Source organism: Protobothrops mucrosquamatus, unplaced genomic scaffold (assembly GCF_001527695.2).
Source record: "Protobothrops mucrosquamatus isolate PMUCROS unplaced genomic scaffold, P.Mucros_1.0 scaffold222, whole genome shotgun sequence".
Lineage (NCBI taxonomy): Eukaryota > Metazoa > Chordata > Lepidosauria > Squamata > Viperidae > Protobothrops > Protobothrops mucrosquamatus.
In genome coordinates, this window is record NW_015386574.1 from 93,030 (window position 1) to 112,976 (window position 19,947).

The 19,947-nt window shown below is 40.8% G+C and overlaps 1 protein-coding gene across 1 annotated transcript in view; it reads left to right on the forward strand.

Annotated features, from left to right (window-relative positions):
- Window positions 1–1,035: 1,035 nt before the first annotated feature.
- ADAMTS2 (ADAM metallopeptidase with thrombospondin type 1 motif 2) overlaps window positions 1,036–19,947 on the forward strand; it is a 256,898-nt gene continuing 237,986 nt past the window's right edge. Inside the window, exons 1-2 of the mRNA XM_029283769.1 lie at window positions 1,036–1,123; window positions 2,078–2,439. Coding sequence (XP_029139602.1) covers window positions 1,036–1,123; window positions 2,078–2,439 — 450 coding nt within the window. The remainder of the gene's footprint in view (window positions 1,124–2,077; window positions 2,440–19,947) is intronic.

Below are 19,947 nucleotides of genomic sequence, written 5' to 3' on the forward strand. Positions count from 1 at the left end.
ACCACCATACCGCACTGGGTTACATATAATTGTTATATATAACAATATCATACGCAAAATTCATAGGGTCACTTACTCGCCAGAAGTGCATTTCTTTTTTAATAAACACATTTTTTAGTTGTTAAACTAAAACAAAGAGTGGAGTCCAAAACAGGGCTAGGATGCAAAAGTCATTAGGATTAAGGTAAGATTTGCATCTAGATTTTATGATAATCAAGATGAGAAAAATCCAGGAATTTCCAGTTCAGCCAGAGAGGGGAGGCTTAAGAATAATCTAGCAATTACATTTTGATCCGGAAGGATCCGATTCTGCCTTTCTGGAGTGGAAACCATGATATCACGACGTGCTATATGGATATAACACACACAGAAAGCAAAAGCCGTCTCCAATTAGAGTTTTTTTTGGGGAAAAAATTCAGACGACCTTTCTAAGTTAGGAGAGTTCAAGAGATCTTTTTGCAGAAGAATCCTGAGCGATTCCAAATTAAGCGACCTGCGTGTCGGGTCTCTTTCTAGATAGAAGAGCGGGATTTTGAGCGTTGGGTGGAGGGAAATGCTCAGGATCCCTCAGGAACCGCCTCTTAGCTGGGCTGAGGGAAAAGTGTCCCGAAACCGGAGGAGGCTGCAGAGTTTTTGTCTCGGCCGGCAGCAGCTGCTTTGCTGCTGCTGCTGCTGCGAGAGTTTCCAGGGAGAGCCGCCGCTAAGCCGAGCCGAGCCGAGCCGGGCCGGGCGAGGCGAGGCCGTGGCAGGCTCGCGAGCAGCGGTGGCAGCGGCGGTGGCGGCGGCGGCAGTTCTGTCAATCAGGCGGACTTCCCTCCTGCACGCCCCGTGCTTTCCAGCAAGCCGCCTGCTGGTGTCTCTGCTGCCTTCGTCGAGGCTGAGCGCTGGAGAGGAGCGGATGAGCCAGGGCAAGGAGCCGCGGGGCTGAGGTTGCCTGGTGGTGGGCTAGAGGGCGGTGCCGGCCGCCTTCAATGTGGCCGGAGCCCCCCCCTGCAGCCAAGTTGAAGGCTGGGGTCGGGCTGAGCTACGCCTGCCATGGCTCCTCTGGCGGGGATCGCCTTGCTTCTCGCCTGCTGGGTCCTCCTTGTGGCCCCGGGGGCCCCGCAGAGTCCCGGGGAGAAAGGTAAGTGGGCTGCTAGGGTTCCCTCGCCTTAAACTGCCCTGGCCGGCCGGCTGGGATTAGCCAGCCGCCCCCTCTTTGCCCGCCTCCCCTTGAGGCTGCCTGTCTAACTTCGCCCACGAGCGGAGGACTTTTTGCCCGCTAGACTTCTCCGCGCCACGCCGGGGTGCTCGGTCCGAGGGCCGGGGCGCCCTCTCCGCCGCCACGTGTGGCGTTGTTTTCCGGAGCGCGGGGTGGGGGGGGGGGTTGTCTGTACTTTCTTCGATCCTGCTGAGCTGGCGGGGTGGGTGCCTTTCAGCTGCAAACCAGGGAAGCTGGAACCTCGGTTGAACTCGGACGCGCGGGGCAGAGCCGCCTGTCGAATCGCCTGCGTCCAGCAAAACCACCTGGCAGGGACTAAGTTTTCCTTCGATCTGTGTTGCTTTGGAGGAAGGAAGGAAGCGAAGCCAACGGAGGCAGCTCTTTTCTCCTTTCAAAACAAAACAAAACAAAACAAAAAAAACTTTTCCAGGGCAATTGACGTCCCCATTCTTCACGTTCAGGAGTGATTGAATTTGGAGGAGCGTGGCTGGTGGCAGAGTTTGAAAGTTGATGCGCGAGGGTGTTCGCTCCCGATATCCTCAGGCCGATTGCTTTCAGAAGCCCCGTCGCTTAAGATGGATTTATTCAGCTGAGGGAGCTCTTATGTTTCTAGTCCCTCTTGCCCAGTTGCAGGGAGGCAGCATCTTGACCTGTGTCCATCCCTAAATACCTTGCCGTGCCTGCCATCTGGGCTTTCTCAATAACACAACTGGAAAGTAACACAACTGGAAAAATAAGGCACTTGAAGTGTCTGTCTTAGTATTTTCCTTTCCTTAACCTCGCGGACCAATGAAGTAGATGTCCCCGGCCAGTGGTAGTCTTAGGAGTCAGGTATTCAGCCCGACTCTGATTACTCATGATTTTCTCTCTTTCTAGATTCTATTTTGGGAAATCTAGAGGAATACAGGCTGGTCATCCCAACTAGCACAGACTCAAAGGGCAGGTTCGTCTCCAAAGTCGTGTCGGGAGCATCAAAGAGGCGCTTCCCAAGAAACACCAGGGATCTTCCTCCGGATGCTGCAGGCAAGGAAATTTTTTACAATGTCACTGTTTTTGGACAAGAATTCCACTTTAGATTAAGGCCAAATTCCCGGCTGGTGGCTCCTGGAGCAACTGTGGAATGGCAGGAGGATTCAAACATCACCTACACTGAACCGCTTCATGGGGATTGCCTCTATGTGGGGCATATCACGGACTTGCCTAATGCTTCTGTTGCCATCAGCAATTGTGATGGACTGGTAAGTCTCTTTTTTTTCTTTTTCTTTCTCTCTCTCCCTCTCTCTCTCTCTCTCTCTCTCTTTCTCTTTCTCTCTTTTTTATATTATCCTTTCCCCATGGGGAAAGTTTGCATTTTCAGCATTTAAAAAGGACAGCAGCAAATCACACCTAATTGGCTATGTTAATTGTGAAATCAAATAAGGAAATGTTCTCTTACATGATGCAAAGTGTGATGAACCAGTGAGCCTGTTGTATAAAGAATGGAGAAGCAGATTCACCCTGAACTGGCACATAACCGCTATGACAAATCACTAATTATCAACATGAAAGTCTCGATCGCCCTCTTGAAGCTTTTCAGTGCATTGAAAAATAGTGACCTACATCAAAAACAGTGACCTAATGCTGTCACCTGCATGTTTCTTAGCTGTCTTCTGTTTAGTAGAACATCTGGAGACCTAAATGTGTTTTAAAAAAGAGATGGTATTCAAAACTAGGCTCCACTGCCAATGGATTGGCTCTAGTTGTTAGAAATTAAAAGTGTTCAGAATTTTGGGGTTACCTTTGAGAAAATGTGTCTCACTCGTGATGCGCCACTTCTCATATATGTGCCAGCTTCCTTACCTTTGAATGCACTCCCATCATCCCAGCCAAACAGAACTACTGAAGGGGATGATGATCTTCTAGTCCAGGGGTAGGCAACCTTGGCTCTTTTATGACTCGTGGACTTCAACTCCCAGAATTCCTGAGCCAACTATGCTGGCTCAGGAATTCTGGGAGTTGAAGTCCACGAGTCATAAAAGAGCCAAGGTTGCCTACCCCTGTTCTAGTCCAACACTTTGGGAATGAGCTCCAGGGCAAGGAAAGCTCATTTTAATCAATCCTGGACAATCTGAATGATAGAAGGGTCATTGTGGATTTTCAGGGTAAGAACCTAACAAGGTTATTTTAAGAGTTCTGGAGATATCTATTATTCTGTCTGTCTGTCTGTCTGTCTGTCTGTCTCTCCCTCTCTCTCTAATTCAGTATTTCACCCCAGACCATAGCAAGAAAAGTTGAACTATGTCTCTTAAATACTATATTTTAAAGTCCAACTGCTATGCTGCTGAAGTAACTTTGCTTAGTTTTCCTTTAGGGAATGAACATCTAATTATATCCAACATCATCTTATTTATATTGTTTGAGAGAGAAAACAGCTTGCTAACATACAGCTGGTAGCACTTATAAGATAAATGGATTTCAGTTTAGATCGTGACCTTTCTGTTGTCTGAATTCTGTCCAGATTCTGATTAAAAAATAAGAGGCAAGATGTGGTTGCCAACTTTCTCTTTTTTTGGGCAGTATTCCAGTGCCTTTAATAGTAGCTTGGCCTACAAGTATTCAATAAACAAATTTTTTGATACTATTTCATCTATTGTTATATTTCTGCATTTGGGGTAGTTGTTAATAGTACAGATGCTTGCCAGAAATTAGTTAACTATCCTAGATGGAGGTCTTGGTCTTGGTGATGTCCAACAAAATAGCTCTACTTGGACTTGAACTCATGCCCCTGTTCTTTCTATGTGCTGATGGCATTAATCAACCATATCAGGTTGATTCATATCCAAGCAATGATGGGAGGGGGGGAGGACCGAGCTGAGGAAGATGGGGGCTTTAGAGAAACTTGTCTCTGGTGTATTTGGCTATACGTCTCATCCTCCCCAGGCAGTATTATGGAAGTTTTCATCCAAAACTTCCATCAGAAGACCGAGCTGAGGAAAACTGAAATCAAGAATGCATGCACAACTAGTGTATTCTCAAGGGACATTTAGTTCTCTTGACAATGTCCTTGTGTTTCTCAACCTTGACAATTTTAAGGCATGTGGACTTCAACTCCCAGAATTCCACAGCCAGCATTGCTGGCTGTGGAATTCTGGGAGTTGAAGTCCACATGCCTTAAAATTTGTCAAGGTTGAGAAACACTGGGCTAGAAGTTCATTTTGCTATGGCTCTATGGCTATGCAGCATTTCAGATTTGAAGACACAAAAGCTGCTCTGGAGTGCCTGGGGTGTGTGTGTATGCGTGCATAGAGCCTGTCTGCAACCCCTTAAATCAAAACATATATTTTTCCTAGACTTGTGCTGCAGCCGGGGAAGGAAGATGTGCTTCCAGAAAAAGATGCAGGCTACTTTAAGGAATTGCAAATGGGCTATGGGAACAGCTTGGCAGGTTCTAAACCACTTTTTGTTTTTTTTAGATCCAAAGTGTCACAAAGGCACTGGGACCTCCAACCAAAGGTGGTGCCACGTAGCATGTAGTTGCATATCATGTGATGTGTATGTGATGACATTCAGAGTTGCTAGGGCCTGGAAACTCTGGGTTGGGCTCTGAAGTTGATTCCTCCTGGTCCTCTTTTGTGAAAGAATTTCGAGACAAGACATGGGAAAACACTGTCTTTGTATGCTGCCTTAGCAAGAAAATTATCTCGAAAGGAGACTAAGAATTTGATTTAGCTGAATAATAAAACACGTAAATAATGCAATTTTATGGAGTCATAAAACATTAAAAGCATTCCCAGGACTATCGTATCAAGAAAGGTTTCAGATAAATAAATAAATAAATGGGGAAGGCTATTGGACATAGGAGGATGTAGAGCAGTGGTTCTCAACCTTTTTAATGCCGCGACCCCCAACTGGTCGTAAGTCGAGGACTAAACCGGTCGTAAGTTGAGGACTAAACTGGTCATAAGTCGAGGCCTACCCAACCGGTTGTAGGTCGAGGACTTTCCCTGCCCGGGAACGCCACGCATACGTGGTTCCACCCCCTGCGCCGGCCGAGGCGTAGCTGGCAAGCGGCAGAGATGGAGCAGGCCGACCACCAGCTGGCCCAGCCCAAGGGAGGTAAGGCACCCACCGGAAAAGGGGAAAAAATGGCAGACAGCTTTGCTTGGCGACCCCCGTGAAATGGTCGATCAACCCCAAATGGGGTCGCGACCCATAGGTTGAGAACCGCTGATGTAGAGGCATAGTGGCGCAGTGGTTAATATGCAGTATTGCAGGCTAATTCTGCTGACTGCCAGCAGTTTGATTCTGAGTGGATCAAGGTTGACTCAGCTTTCCATCTTTCCGAGGTCGGTAAAAAATGAGGACCCAGATTGTTGGGGGCAATGTGCTGATTCCGTGAACTGCTCAGAGAGGGCTGTAAAGCACTGTGAAGTAGTATATAAGTCTAAATGCTATTGCTCTTGGTATGTAGCTTTGGGTTTTTTTTTGAAAATGCAAAATATCTCCCTCTAGTTTGGCGTAGTGATCAAGGTATCAGGCTAGAAACCAGGAGACCATGAATTCTAGTCCCATTTTAAGCACAAAGCCAGCGGGGTGGGCCAATTACTCTCTCTCAGCCTTAGGAAGGAGGCAATGGTAAAGCACTTCTGCAAATCCTTGACAACTGCAGCAACTTGTCAAGCATTCTCTGAGAATCAAACACATTTCAATGGAAGGAAAAAAAAAATTGGGCTACCCTCCTTGGGATGTCCTTCCAGAAGTTACAAGAGTGTATGGGGAATGATATTGGCATTGGGATGTTTATTTATTTACTGATTGTGCTGATTTGACTTTGATTAAAAAAACCTGTACTTTGGTAAGTCACCAAGAATTGGCAGCATATCCATTTTAACGACGACAACAAAATCATCCTGTTTTACCAGCTGTTTGATTCACATTCATTTGTCCTATATATTTAGTGTCTTCCACTTTCCATGACCAAGTGAAAAGGATGAAAGCCTCTTAGTATAACTCATAACTTCCTAGCCACTGCACGTACCATTTTGGAATTGTGCAGGTTTCTTTGTGATGTTGTTTATGGCTTCATTATATTTGTTTAGAAGAAATAAAAGGGGGATGCTGGCATCCTTTTAAAAAAAACAACAACAACCCTCAAGTAACTAAAAGTGAAGTAAAATCTGAATTTAGATGAAATTGATTTGAAATTCAAAGAAGGCTCTACTTTTCCTACTTTCTCCTCATTCCTGTCAATAACACGTTGAACAAACCATAGCATCTACTAATCTGAAATTTGGACACGGTAGTCTTGAAAATGACAAACAAAAAAAGATACAGTTTGATGATTTGAATATACTACACTATACTCCATATAGCATATATGGAGACTCAGTATACTAAACTAAGCTTTAGATTTTGCTGCCACTCAGATGAATGGCCTTTAAATCAATTCAAAGTGAAGTGGCTTATGTTTTAAATTGATGAATGTTGTTTATTTATGTCTGGTATAAGTTGGATTTGAGAAACATTCTATTCAAATACAAATAGAATGAAACATGGAAAAAGCATCTTATGATGCTCACCTAGTAGTTAAATGGCATCAGTGCTATAAGTGAACTTAATTGGAATGTATCCCATTGATTTTCCTTTAAGTGAAGGAAGTTAAGCAATAATGGGGCTGAAAGCTTGCTTGTTGCCTTTCCCATTCAGGTTTGCTTTGCAGATAATCTTGCTTCGCTCCTACCAGCTTGTGAGAGTAAGTCTTCTTTTAATAATAATAATTTTTATTAAAGCTTATAATTACAGTGATAAAAAGCAATGCAAACTAAAAGTATTAACAAAGGAAAAGAACAGTAGAAAGTGCAGAAAAGAATATAAAGAAAAATAGAAAAGAAGGAAAAATAGAAATATAATAAAGAAATATACAAAGAAATATACAAAGAAATGAGTTCCTCTTTTATCAAGCACATATAACTCCAGTAACTTATTACCAATGAACATGCAACAAAATATCTCTCCTCTTATATCTCATCTTTTATCTATAAATTACTTCTTTAAACCTCACTTTGATTCTGGTTAGCAAAAGTCCATTAAAGATTACCAGAAATAACAAAATATACATTTTAAACTTGACCAAATAAACAAATTTTACATTCTTTCCCTTTGCTTTTAACAATCTTGATTTTTAATCCCTATAAATAATGTCCTAGATTTCTTTTTATTTTTTGCTTGTCTCTTTCAGAAAATTCTTCAAAACTTTGACAAATCCTTTTTTTTTGTAAATCCAAAATTATAAAGTTATTCAACTCACTCTTCTAGTTTGTTATTTGTATATCCCTTTTAATTATTAGGATATCAGCCAGTTTCATTTTTATATCCAAAGTAACATCTTTTTCTATATCATTTTTATAGCTTATTTTTACATCCACATTCAAATCAATCTCAATCTCAATTTTGTCCAATGAATCTTGTTGTTCTTCTTCTATAAGGTCTTTTAAATCCAGTTTGTTTATAATAATAGAACACAATTCTAAGATTAATTTTGAATGCATTGTCCCTAAATAGCCTTCTAGTCTGCAAAAGCAACAGTATTTTGCTTCATTCTATTCAGTCAGTTTTAATTGTTCTTCTTTAATTATAATGTTTAGTTCTTTCTGCTTTCTTTTAGTGTTCAACCTTCAAAGTTCTATCATTATGTTTTTTCCCTAAACAACAGCATTTTCCCATGGGAAGATACCTTATAATTAATTTCAAAATCTTCATTTTTTAAATAAAATTCAGAACAATGACATTTTCCCACAGGAAGGAGTCTTGTAATTAATTTCCTAATCTTCTTTCAAATCCATCTGGATCCTTAGTCTATTTTTTCCCCAGAATCAATGTTCTGATTGCCCTTTTGCCATTTATTGAAACTTGTATAAACTGTCTTTTGCTGGGCATTGAAGAAGATTCCTTTGGTGTGATAAAACTGATCAAGAAAGGAAATATGCAACCCTTTTATATATAAATGTGCAAATTGTAGCTTGACAAAGATGATGATCTCTTGTCTTCTAGAGCTCTAAATCCACTGGAGACCACTGTTTTAGAGCTACTGTCTGGAGAACTTGGTGATCCCAAATCCTTTTCATGTCCAGAGAGGAATTCTGAGGAACTGGTCCATTCGCCAGTTTCATATTTGCTGCGTTCTCAGTGAAGCTGTCTTCTCCATTGTCTATGGAGATTCTCAGTCATCCAGGTCATGGTTGTCCCAAAGATGCTTTTTTCCATGAGGAAACTGGACTTCCTTGTTTTTCTTTGAAAATGTTTTGCTTCTCATCTAAGAAGCTTCTTCAGCTCTGACTGGATGGTGGGGAATGGCAGGATTTATACTCCTTGCAGACAGCTGGTCATTTGCATTCTTTTAGTGAGTCATTGAAGCCCTTGGAGGCTTATCTCTGTCGTCAGGGTCACCCGAGTAGTGCAAATGGGTGTGGAGCCTTCTTCAAACTGTTGAAAGGATGGTGTTGTACTCTAGAGATAGATGATGTCTTCTCCATTGCTTCCCTGGAAGTCCTATGGGAGTAAGTCTGATTTCTTGTATGCTTATCTTCAAGTGGTTGGCAATCACTGCAGCAATCCTTCCAAAACCAGCACCACAAGACAGCATCGTTAATTCCAACCCAAGAAAATTTCAGTGGGATCCATCCAACGAGTCCATAAGGAATCATCCTGAGAGGCTTTCTAATTTCCCCCCTACCCTGGATTAGGGTTTATGAGAAGTAATGTGCCAGACATCTTGTTCAAGCTGTAGTATCTAGCCGACCATAGCTAATCTTGGGGACCAGGCAGGATGGAAGCAGATCTTTTTAAAGAACATAATGCAATATAAAATACAAACATTTTAAAGAAATAGCTTATTCTTGGCTAGATTAGGAAGTTGAAAAATATCCCGGAAGAAGGTTTTGGCAAACTACTTTGTAACATTGCCAAAACTCCACATGGCCGTACAGCATGCATATATTAAAACAGCTCACCCAGAGCAATTGGCCAGCACAACACTTTCTTTCTTGGCTGTTGGTTGCGGTGAGAAGAGGAATGGAGGAGTGATAGTAATGAGAAATAATGGTGGCTGTGATTAGGAAAAGGGGCAAGATGTGAAGCTCCAGGGCAATTAGATGGGTGATTTGAATGTGATAGTAGCCCCAAAAGAGATATCTGGCCTTCCATGTTTTCTGGCCCGAGTCCCCTCAAACCCAGTAGTGTCTTTCTATTTCTGTACTGTACAGAAAGAATAGTCCTGAGACCATAAGCAAGGCAAATGGTTAGATAAAAGAAATTTGGGTCAGGAGAAGAAATGCAATTTGAGAAAGCGTCTCTGACACGGCCCTCCTCCGTTCTCATGAAGATAAAGGGAGGGGGGAAACGCACTCAGGCTTGCAAGATTCTGTTACCACAACCTCGTAATAAAGTAGTGCTAGCATTCATAACTCTGACATCCTAGTCTGGTCTTCCTTGAAGGACTAACACTTTCCATCTCTTTCTTTAAGTTCCACAGCTGGTAACGAACCCCTTCACTTTTCACATGATCTTTTTTTTTTAATCTAATAATAATGGTCTTTGTGCCTATAATGAAGTGAAAAGTGCCCAGCTTTTGTGGCTGAAGAAGTTGATCAGGAAATAAAGAAGTAAAGAAAGGAATGAATGAATGAATGGTCATTCGTGTATGGATTGAAAAGTTTAAATGTTTGCCTTTTTTTATTCCTTCAGTCTCCATAGCTATTAGTTTTGTGGTTATCACTTTTGGCACCTCCATACAATGGAAAGGTCAGATTTCCACAGCTTAATGACAGGTAAGATTAGCCGCTATATTAAAAGCTTACAAGAGGAAACTATAGGATGGATTTAATAGATCTCCTTAAGGTCCTTCTATATGTGAATGCCCCTTGTCACAGGAGAGGGGCTTAATGTAGGTTAGTTTGGTCTATTGTGTTCCCCATAGCTACCTGTGGTTGTGAAACGTGGACCTTAAAAAAAACAAGACAGGAAGAAAATCAACTGTTTGAGCTGTGGTGTTGGAGAAGGCCCCTGCTTATTCCTTGGACAGCAAAGGTGACTAATAAGCAAGTACTGGAGCACAAAGCACCAGACATGTCACAAAAGGCAAAATCACAAAACTTCATCTACATTTATTTTGGCCGTATCATGCAGGGGAATTCACTGGAGAAAGCAATCAGTTTTTTGAAAGAGTTGGTAGTAAAAGGAAACCAGGCCATCAGAGGACATGGTGGCAGGACACTATCAAAGCCGACACCAGCCAGACCATAGAAAAATTCAAAGAAATAGTGCAAGTTTGGAAAGTGTGGAGAAACCTGGTCCAATGAATTGTCAAGAGTCAGGCTCATCATCATCGTCATCACCATCATCGTCATCGTCATCGTCATCGTCATCGTCATCATCATCGTCATCACCACCATCATCTGTCCTCTGCTAATTTGTATTGAGCCAACACATTTGAGGAGTGCTCCCAGTGCCTGTTTGGGAGCTGAATTTTCTTCAAGGATGACTCTGTAATTTCAGATTGTTGAAGAACGCAAGCTGCTTGCATCAATGCAGGCAGGAGGGGAACTCATCCTGCAGCTACTGTTGCACAGCCTCTGACTTTCTTTTTGCATGTCTCACATGAGTAGGGCAGGTGGGCAGCAGAGATTTGAATGCTCCTTGTTCCAAATCCAGGGACTGTCCAGTAGCAACAATGATCTTAAACAGTGGAAATTTCATGGCAGGAACTAATGTGACTGTTGCCTATTTCACTAGCAAATTGAAGTAGATGGGAAATACTTGATGCCAGTCTGGAACAGAAACCAGGACAGTAGTTGCACTCTCCCACCATAAAATGCATCATCATAAATCAAAGGAGAAGATGTACACCTGTATATAATTTGCATGTGCTGTTTTGCAGATACTCCATGTAGTCTGAGACATAGTTACTGTAATTTAAATACGAGTAAAAACCCTGTATCAAATAAGACTATGCCTCAGTATCTTGTCTGTTTGATCCCTCTGTTTGACAGGTACTAAAATAATTAATGCTGTTAATAACAATGATTTTCCATATATACCCGGCTCTTCTGCTTAAGTTAATACAGTAGTCAAAGCTGCTAATAGAAACACATCTATTAACAATAACATTTGACTGGGGAATAGAATAGAATAGAATAGAATAGAATAGAATAGAATAGAATAGAATAGAATAGAATAGAATAGAATAGGAAAGGATCTTGGAGGTCTTCTAGTCCAGCCCCCTGCTCAAGCAGGAGAACCTATGCCATCTCAGACAAGTGACTGTCCAATCTTTTCTTAAAAACCTCCAGTGATGGAGCGCCCACAATGTCTGAAGGCAATCAGATCATTCAGACCAATTTGGTTGAGAAACTTGTGATCTTACAGAGGTTGCTGAACTGCCTTTCCTAGTAATTTCCATTCTGGATACAAAGGTTTGTTGCAAATAAGGCAATCTTCTTAAGGTGGAAACATGTCTATCTAAAGTCAGCAAATTGTTCAGTTTGTTTTGAATGATGCTTTCATTAGTGATCACCACGTAGAACATTTTTGTAGCATTTCACACATGTCTGTCTGTCTGTCTTCAGGTTCTCTGTCATACCAGTACCATTTTGTACCACACTTTTCCTATATTCAGGCACAGTTTCTTCCTATTAATATTTGGTGAAATTCACCCAAAATACTAGTTTGCAATGTGAACTTTTAGAATTTACAATAAATGTGCCTCGTGCTCTGTTTTGTATCAGGACTCTCAGATTTTTCCTTTGCAGTAAAGGAGTATATGTCAAAGACTGTCTGATGATTCTAATGGGTGTGGATATTTTGTTTCATACCCAACACGTGGTATAATGTGTACATAGTTGTATCAGATGAGAATCATAGGGTGAATGCATTTCAGCTTGTCAGAACTTCATACATCTCTACTTTTTTCTGCTCACAACAGTCACTGGAAAGAAGTGGGAGCCTGACTTTTGTTGTCATGGTAGTATAAAGCTTTGAGTCAAGCTCAACTTTGGTAATTCTGTCCATACAGTTTTCTTGGCAGCATTGTGAAAGTGCTTTGTCACTGGCTTCTTCTGGGGTGGTTTTTCTCCCCCAGCTTTCTACTCTAGCCTGAGTTATTAATGGAAAAACACTGATCTGGAACAGAATTACAGATGAGGCTTCCCCCCCTTCAGGTAGCTCTGTGGTGGATGTATTTGTGACATGTGCATGCTTATGCATCTGCTTGGTCTTTGGACATTGATCTGGAAGAAATACAGCTGTCACGCCCTAGATGTCCTGTCATACAAGGCTTTAGAGACTAACTAGGTGGAATAACAACGAACTTTATGCTAGAATGCAACTTGCACAGAATCGTTGAAAACTGGAGAAAATTTTAGGGGTGTGAATGGTGCACTGGATTTCTCTCCTACCTATAATCAACTCTCCAACCCTTTATTTTTCTTCTTGTACATTTCCTTCTCCTGGAGCCTGTCCAGGAGAAAATCCTGTGTCTGTGTGGAGAGATAGAGATAGATAGATAGATAGATAGATAGATAGATAGATAGATAGATAGATAGATAGATAGATAGATAGATAGATAGATAGATAGATGATAAATGATAGATAGATGATAGATAAATAGATAGATAGATAGATAGATAGATAGATAGATAGATGATAAATGATAGATAGATAGATAGATAGATAGAGAGATAGAGAGATAGAGAGATAGAGAGATAGAGAGATAGATAGATAGAAAGATAGGCGATAAATGATAGATAAATAGATAAATAGATAGATAGATAGATAGATTGATAGAAAGATAGATGATAGATGATAAATGATAGATAGATAGATAGATAGATAGATAGATAAAGAGAGAGAAAGAGAGAGAGAAGACAGACAGACAGACAGACAGACAGACAGACAGACAGACAGACAGCTGGATGATGGATGGATGAATGGAGTTTCCAATGAAAACACTGGAGAGGGGATCTTTTATGAAATCAGACTTAGCTTTTACGATTTTTTTTTGGGGCAGTGATATTAATTTCCCCAAAGATGTGCCTTTATCACAAGGAATTTGATTTACAGATGCAAAAACAGCTTTAATATTCTATCAAACATGCTGCCATTGTGATCATTGGTTTCTAAATTAATAAATGATAGTTTAGACATACAGCCAAATGTTCAACATGAATGGAATAAAATAAAAAAAGATGAACAGTTTCTGTTTTCATTAAAGCTGGTCATTTTTTCTTGGTGTTGAAGATTTGGGAATTAGCCGAGAAATAAAAAAAAAATGTTAAGGTTGAGACCCTGAAAACTTGTTGTTTGAATTAATTCAGCATCACTGCAGATTCTAAAATGTAGCTTATGATTTAAAATCAGGCACTTCTTTATGTTAAATTAACTTAATAGACTCTGTAATTACCATGCTTGATCACAGTCATAATTTTTTACTTCAGTGCAGATTTGTATGTTGGTATTCCAGAACTACAATTAGATTTGTTACAGAAGAACTGCTTTTCAAATTCATATTACCAGGGTGATTCTGTCAATGATTCTGTCAATGAAATAGTAAGCATGTTTACTCAGAGTTAATCCCATTGAATCAATAATCCTTACCCTCTTGTAACTCTTGTAAGAGTAGTTAGGGTTGCATTTTAGAACCGGCGACCTCGGCATTTGAGTTATGTGATTATTATTAGTAATGCAGGTAGGAAGGGAGCATGCCAACCCTGAAATAAAGGCCACATCAAGCAATGTAAGTTTCACAACTACATTCATGTGAAAATAGCTTTGACAATTAGGGTTTCATCTGTGTCTAACGAACCAATCTAATGAATTGTTTAAGAGAGAAGTCATGTGAAAGGACAGAAACAGAACCATTTATTCCCATGCTCCAAAGTGCTATGTTTAAATGGCCTAGGTCTCAAACAGAAAAGATTGTTCAAGTGAAGAGCAAGGACAAAGCCATTAGATCAGTGGTTCTCAACCTTTGGGTCGGGACCCCATTTGGGGTCGATCGACCATTTCACGGGGGTCGCCAAGCAAGGCTGTCCGCCATTTTTTTTGTCCGCCATTTTTTTTGTCTGCCATTTTTTCCCCTTTTCCGGTGGGTGCCTTACCTCCCTTGGGCTGGGCCAGCTGGTGGTCGGCCTGCTCCGTCTCTGCTGCTTGCCAGCTACGCCTCGGCCGGCGCAGGGGGCGGAACAACGCATGCGTGGCGCTCCCGGGCAGGGAAAGTCCTCGACTTACGACTGGTTGGGTAGTCCTCGACTTACGACCGGTTTAGTCCTCGACTTACGACCGGTTTAGTCCTCGACTTACGACCGGTTGGGGTCACGGCATTAAAAAGGTTGAGAACCACTGCATTAGATACAGTGCTGGTTTCTCACCTTTCATACTGGAGTTCACAGTCCTGGGGCATTTACTAGAAATATGTGCCATAATTGGAGTCTCCAGGAAATGCTAACTGCCCTGTTGGCAGCAATGGAGAAGGTGAAGCTGATGGATGAAGTGGGTATCTAAAAGACAATGAACATTGGGAGACTTGCTGAAGGTACTTCCACAGCTCTTCTCTCCGCCAAAGTAGTGGGAGACTTCCTGGCAACTATTAGTGAGAAATCATTCTTACCATGATTCATACTGATTAGAAGTGATTGCAGGATATTGCTCCTCCTTCCTTAATCAGCATGATTTTTCAGTTTGAAAAATCTTCTTTTATTGTCTCAGGTTGTGTTAAGAAAAGTGGTTTTTGTGTGGGGCTACTGAATGTTTGCTTCTGTTTTTAAAGCACAATTGGGTTTGTGCTTTAATTTCAATTTTAGACTGACTTGTAAGATTGGTTCACACACTGATAAAGAATCAAATGACTACTGGGTAAACAATCAGTTGCAGTTTTCCTCAGTTTCATTGAGAAGAACCTCTTCCTCTTCACTGCACATACAGAGGTTATGAGAAAAAGATTCAGAAAGTCAAATGTACATGAAGATAGTTCACTCGCTGGAATTCTTCCATTGTTATTCCTTTCACATTAATAAATCTTGCTAAAGAGAACTTTGTGGAAGTTGTGCTCAGGAAAAATAAAATTGTTTTCGATTCAGGCAGCTAGCTGCCTTCAGTCTAATGTGGATTCTCTTCTTGTGACAAAATGTTTATATATTGCTTGACACACAGTGTCACAATGTGCTTTGATTTATGATGTTTAACCATTTTCCCTGCAACTAACATGAAAAGTATGAAGAGCAGATCGACTGGCAGACCTTCTTATACTAGCAGTAAGCAGTGAATGGGTAGTAGGACACATTCCCATGTTTGGAATGTGCATCAGCCCTGAAATTTTAATTTTCAATTAACTTAGTAACTCAGCATCCACAGCCAGAGGGATCAGTGTGCAGACTGGCTAGAATTTTTGGGATTATAGTTCTATTCCATGTAGAGGGCACCAGATGCTGGAAGGTAGATCTGCATGTTTGCTGAAGGGAAAGGTTGATGTAGCATCACTGTAGCTGTGGTAAACAAGATCCCCACATAAACTATCAGGATATTGGGAATAAAACCTAGAAGGGCTTGCTCTTTCATAAAATCTAAACTTTTATTTTATTTTTATGCTCTAACAGATCCCTTAAAGATATTTGAGGAAAACTAAAGGTTTGGCTGCTTTCCCAGATTCTAATTTGCCTAAAAATGCCAGTAACAGTAGTGCTGTTCCAACTTCTCGAATAGGAGAAGTGACTGAATTTCAAAGCACATTATGACAATTTAATGACAATCAGTGCTTGCAACCACTCATTAATCTTTAGAAGGAATCTGAGGGGTGGTTCCTCTGGCTTTATGCTTGTATGTCCAGATCCCTAACAAAACCATTTCATGTGTGATACATTTGAGTGCATCTTCCTCTTGGGAAGAAATAATACAGAAAAGGAAGAAACAACTTTAAGTTGTTTCTGAATGTTATGAGAAATATCAATGGCATTTTAGTGAAGTCATTGGAGAAATGGATTTGAAATATGCCCTTTCCACTGGTGAATTTTGGTCACTGTGTACAATATTTTTTTGGGGGGGGACAGGTCTGCTTGCCATCTTGGAGTGATGATGTCCATTCACAACAGTAGATAAGAGACCGACACACCTGAATCAGCCCTTGCAATGAAATGATGTAGAAGGCGGTATTTGTGTGATGATATCATTGTTTTGGTGTCATTGAGGTGTGCTGTAGACCAGTGTTTCTCAACCTTGGCCACCTTAAGAATGTGAACTTCAGGTCCCAGAATTTCTCAGCCAGCCATGCTGGCTAGTGAATTCTGGGAAGTTTAAGTCCACAGAGCTTAAAGCAGCCAAGGTTGAGAAACATTGTTTTGTAGACTTAAAACTGAATTGAATTTAAACTGACAAGAATACTTCTAAGATATTAAAATGATCTCCCTTTTCAGTCATAGTTCAGTGACAACATTTTCCCCTGCTTGGATAGGGACTTAATTAAGACTTTTGGAAACAGTTTCAGTTTGTATATTTTTCTGGTTGAGTTATTTCCCTAAAGTTAATGGAAATCTTCTAATAAAGAAGAAGCTGGTGTTCCTCTGAAATGGAAATAATCTTTTATTGCCTTTCTTATATTTCTTGTTGATTTTCAACTTTGCTGCCCTGGGTTGAAACAAGCCAGATTGTAGCCATATTAGTAGACTGTTACCATTTGCTGGTTATGCGATCCTCATTTTAATTTGATAGAAAGTCTTTATGGATTAATTTATTTTGTCCTCATTTGCGTAGCTAGCACATACACATTTCAAGGCTTCAACTAAGCTGTTAAAATGTGTATCCGCTTGATGTTTCCCTTGTTCAGCAATGCATCTTTCATGACATTTATTCATGAAAAAAGAGAGAGATGACTTTCCTTTTTAGGGTTGCTGTGTTGCATGAAAAAAACAACACCAATTGTCTTGATGTTTTAGTTAGTACAAAGAGTCTAAGGTGAGCATGGAAACATTGTTTTGAAAATGCATGTCATTGCTTTGTAAAATGCTGTGGGTTATTTGAAAGTGGGGATCACATCCTCGGTTTATGACTCCCAGAATGCTAATAAGTTGAATTTATGGCTAAAAGAGAAAGTGAGCCTTTAGGATTCTGGAAAAGAGAATCCTAAATTATTATGTCTGCATGCCTATGTGAGTAGAATAACTAGGAATTATTAAATATTTATTTCTTGATTATGTCTCTTGGAGTGCCTTTGCATATAGAGAGTTTTTGCTATTATTATGGATATTTCAAACACCATATGTAAGAATATAAAATATAGAGAAGATGATTGTGCAGCAGTTTCAGAGGACCTTGGTGGAAGTGAATTATCTGGATCCCTTTCAGACAGGGTTCAGGCCTGGGGATGGGATGGAAATGGCACACTTTTGGGTGACTTCTGGCAAGGGTGGGATGGGGACCCACAGGTTTCCTTATTATGCATCTTTGGTGCTGGTTGTGAAAAGTGATAACTTTAAATTAAGCCTGTTTACCTACAAAGAAAATTTGCTAAAAGCCATAGACAGACTCAAGATAGACAGACTCCAGTTCACCTCCAACTGCTTCCAGAAGTGCCAATCAGCTGGATCCAATCAGCTGGAGTCCTGCCAGGGCTCCTGGGGTTTCTGCCAAGCCCCGACAGTCCTGCAGCTACAGCTGCCTCTCCCTTAGGCTTGGGTCGCTTCAGCTCATTCCCCTCCTCCTCTAAAACTTCTCTAGGATGGTCGTGTACCACCTGCCACATGCCAAGTACCACTGGTGGTACGTGTACCACTGATTGAAAAGCCCTGAGTTAGAGACCTTCTCAGCTGTGGCATGTGCCTTATGGAACATTATTATTATTATTATTATTATTATTATTATTATTATTATTATTATTATTATTATTATTATTATTATTATTATTATTTAATAATAACGTTGGAAGGGACCTTGGAGGTCATCTAGTCCAACCCCCTGCTTAGGCAGGAAACCCTATACCATTTCGGACAAATGGCTGTCCAGTCTCTTCTTAAAAAACTCCAGTGTTGGAGCATTCACTGCTTCTGGAGGCAGGCTGTTCCACTGGTTAATTGTTCTAACTGTCAGGAAGTTTCTCCTTAGTTCTAGGTTGCTTCTCTCCTTGCTTAGTTTCCACCCGTTGCTTCTTGTCCTGCCTTCAGGCGCCTTGGAGAATAACTTGACTCCCTCTTCTTTGTGGCAGCCCCTGAGATATTGGAACACTGCTATCATGTCTCCCCTCGTCCTTCTCTTCATTAAACTAGATATACCCAATTCCAGCAGCCGTTCCTTATATGCTTTAGCCTCCAGTCCCCTAATCATCTTTGTTGCTCTTCTCTGTACTCTTTCTAGAGTCTCAACATCTTTTTTACATCGTGGTGACCAAAACTGGATGCAGTATTCCAAGTGTGGCCTTACCAAGGCATTGTAAAGTGGTATTAATACTTCACGTGATCTTGATTCTATCCCTCTGTTAATGCAGTCTAGCACTGTGTTGGCCTTTTTGGCAGCTGCAGCACACTGCTGGCTCATATTTAGGTGATTGTCCACTAGGACTCGGAGGTCCCTCTCACAGTTACGACTATTGAGCAAGGTAGCCCCTGTGCATTTGGTTTTTCTTGCCTAAATGTAGAACCTTGCTTTTTTCACCATTGAATTTCATTTTGTTAGATAGCGCCCGGTGTTCAAGTCTGTCCAGATCCTTCTGTATCTTAAGCCTGTCTTCTGGAGTGTTGGCTATTCCTGCCAGCTTGGTGTTGTCTGCAAATTTGATGAGTTCCCCATTCTTCTCCTACAAGTTAGATTATCTCCATTCCTTTTGATATTCCAGTTGACCCTTAAGACCTGATTATGTCAGGACTGGGACTCCCAGGGTATAAGAGAAATGTTTGGATGGCTATTTTGATTCCAGGGTTTGTATTTCTGTTTTTATAATACTTTTATTTTTATATCTGTGGTATTTATATGTGGTTTTACCGTATGTGGTCTGCTGCCCAGATGGGATGGGTGGCTATATAAATTTGATAAATAAATGTTATAAGCTACTGTTAGACAAATCTTAACTTAATGTAATATTCAATCATATTTTAGTATGATGCTTGAAAGCCTAGTTAGGATGATGTGTGCTGTATTATGCTATGTAAAGTCAGCTGAGGTTTAATTTTCTTAAAGCATATGTTTAAGTAATATGGCAGTAATGGTATATGAGAGAGAGAGAGAGAGAGAAAGCAAGAGAGAGAGAGATTGGGAGATCACAGTGGCAAAACACTTTGGTTCTAGTGCCAAGAAGGCAGAATGGATGTATCCATAAATGCAAATGTTTGTATATGTGTGTGTGTCTGTATCTTTAACCAATCATTTCCATTCTGCTGAGGATGTTTCTCAGAACCCCAAAAGCTTGCACGTGGGGTTTCAGTTTTATTAAATTAATCTGCTCTAATATCATCCTGGATAAATGCAGGATGCATATTAGGCTAAGGGTCCCACTATTCTGATCGATCAGCTATATTGAAGTTGCTACCTGCCCAGCATCATGTTTACATAAACATATGATGATAACCACAGTAGCTATTCAGTTAAGATTCTGGCTGGAGCATTTTATTCATTGTATGAAAAAAGAAGACTGCATCTTGTTATTTCTGTCAAGTTGTAAGGTTTTTTTGTGAGTATGTTCTGAATGTATCGTATTCCCACCGGCTTTTCATCTGAGAATGGGATGGAATAATTTC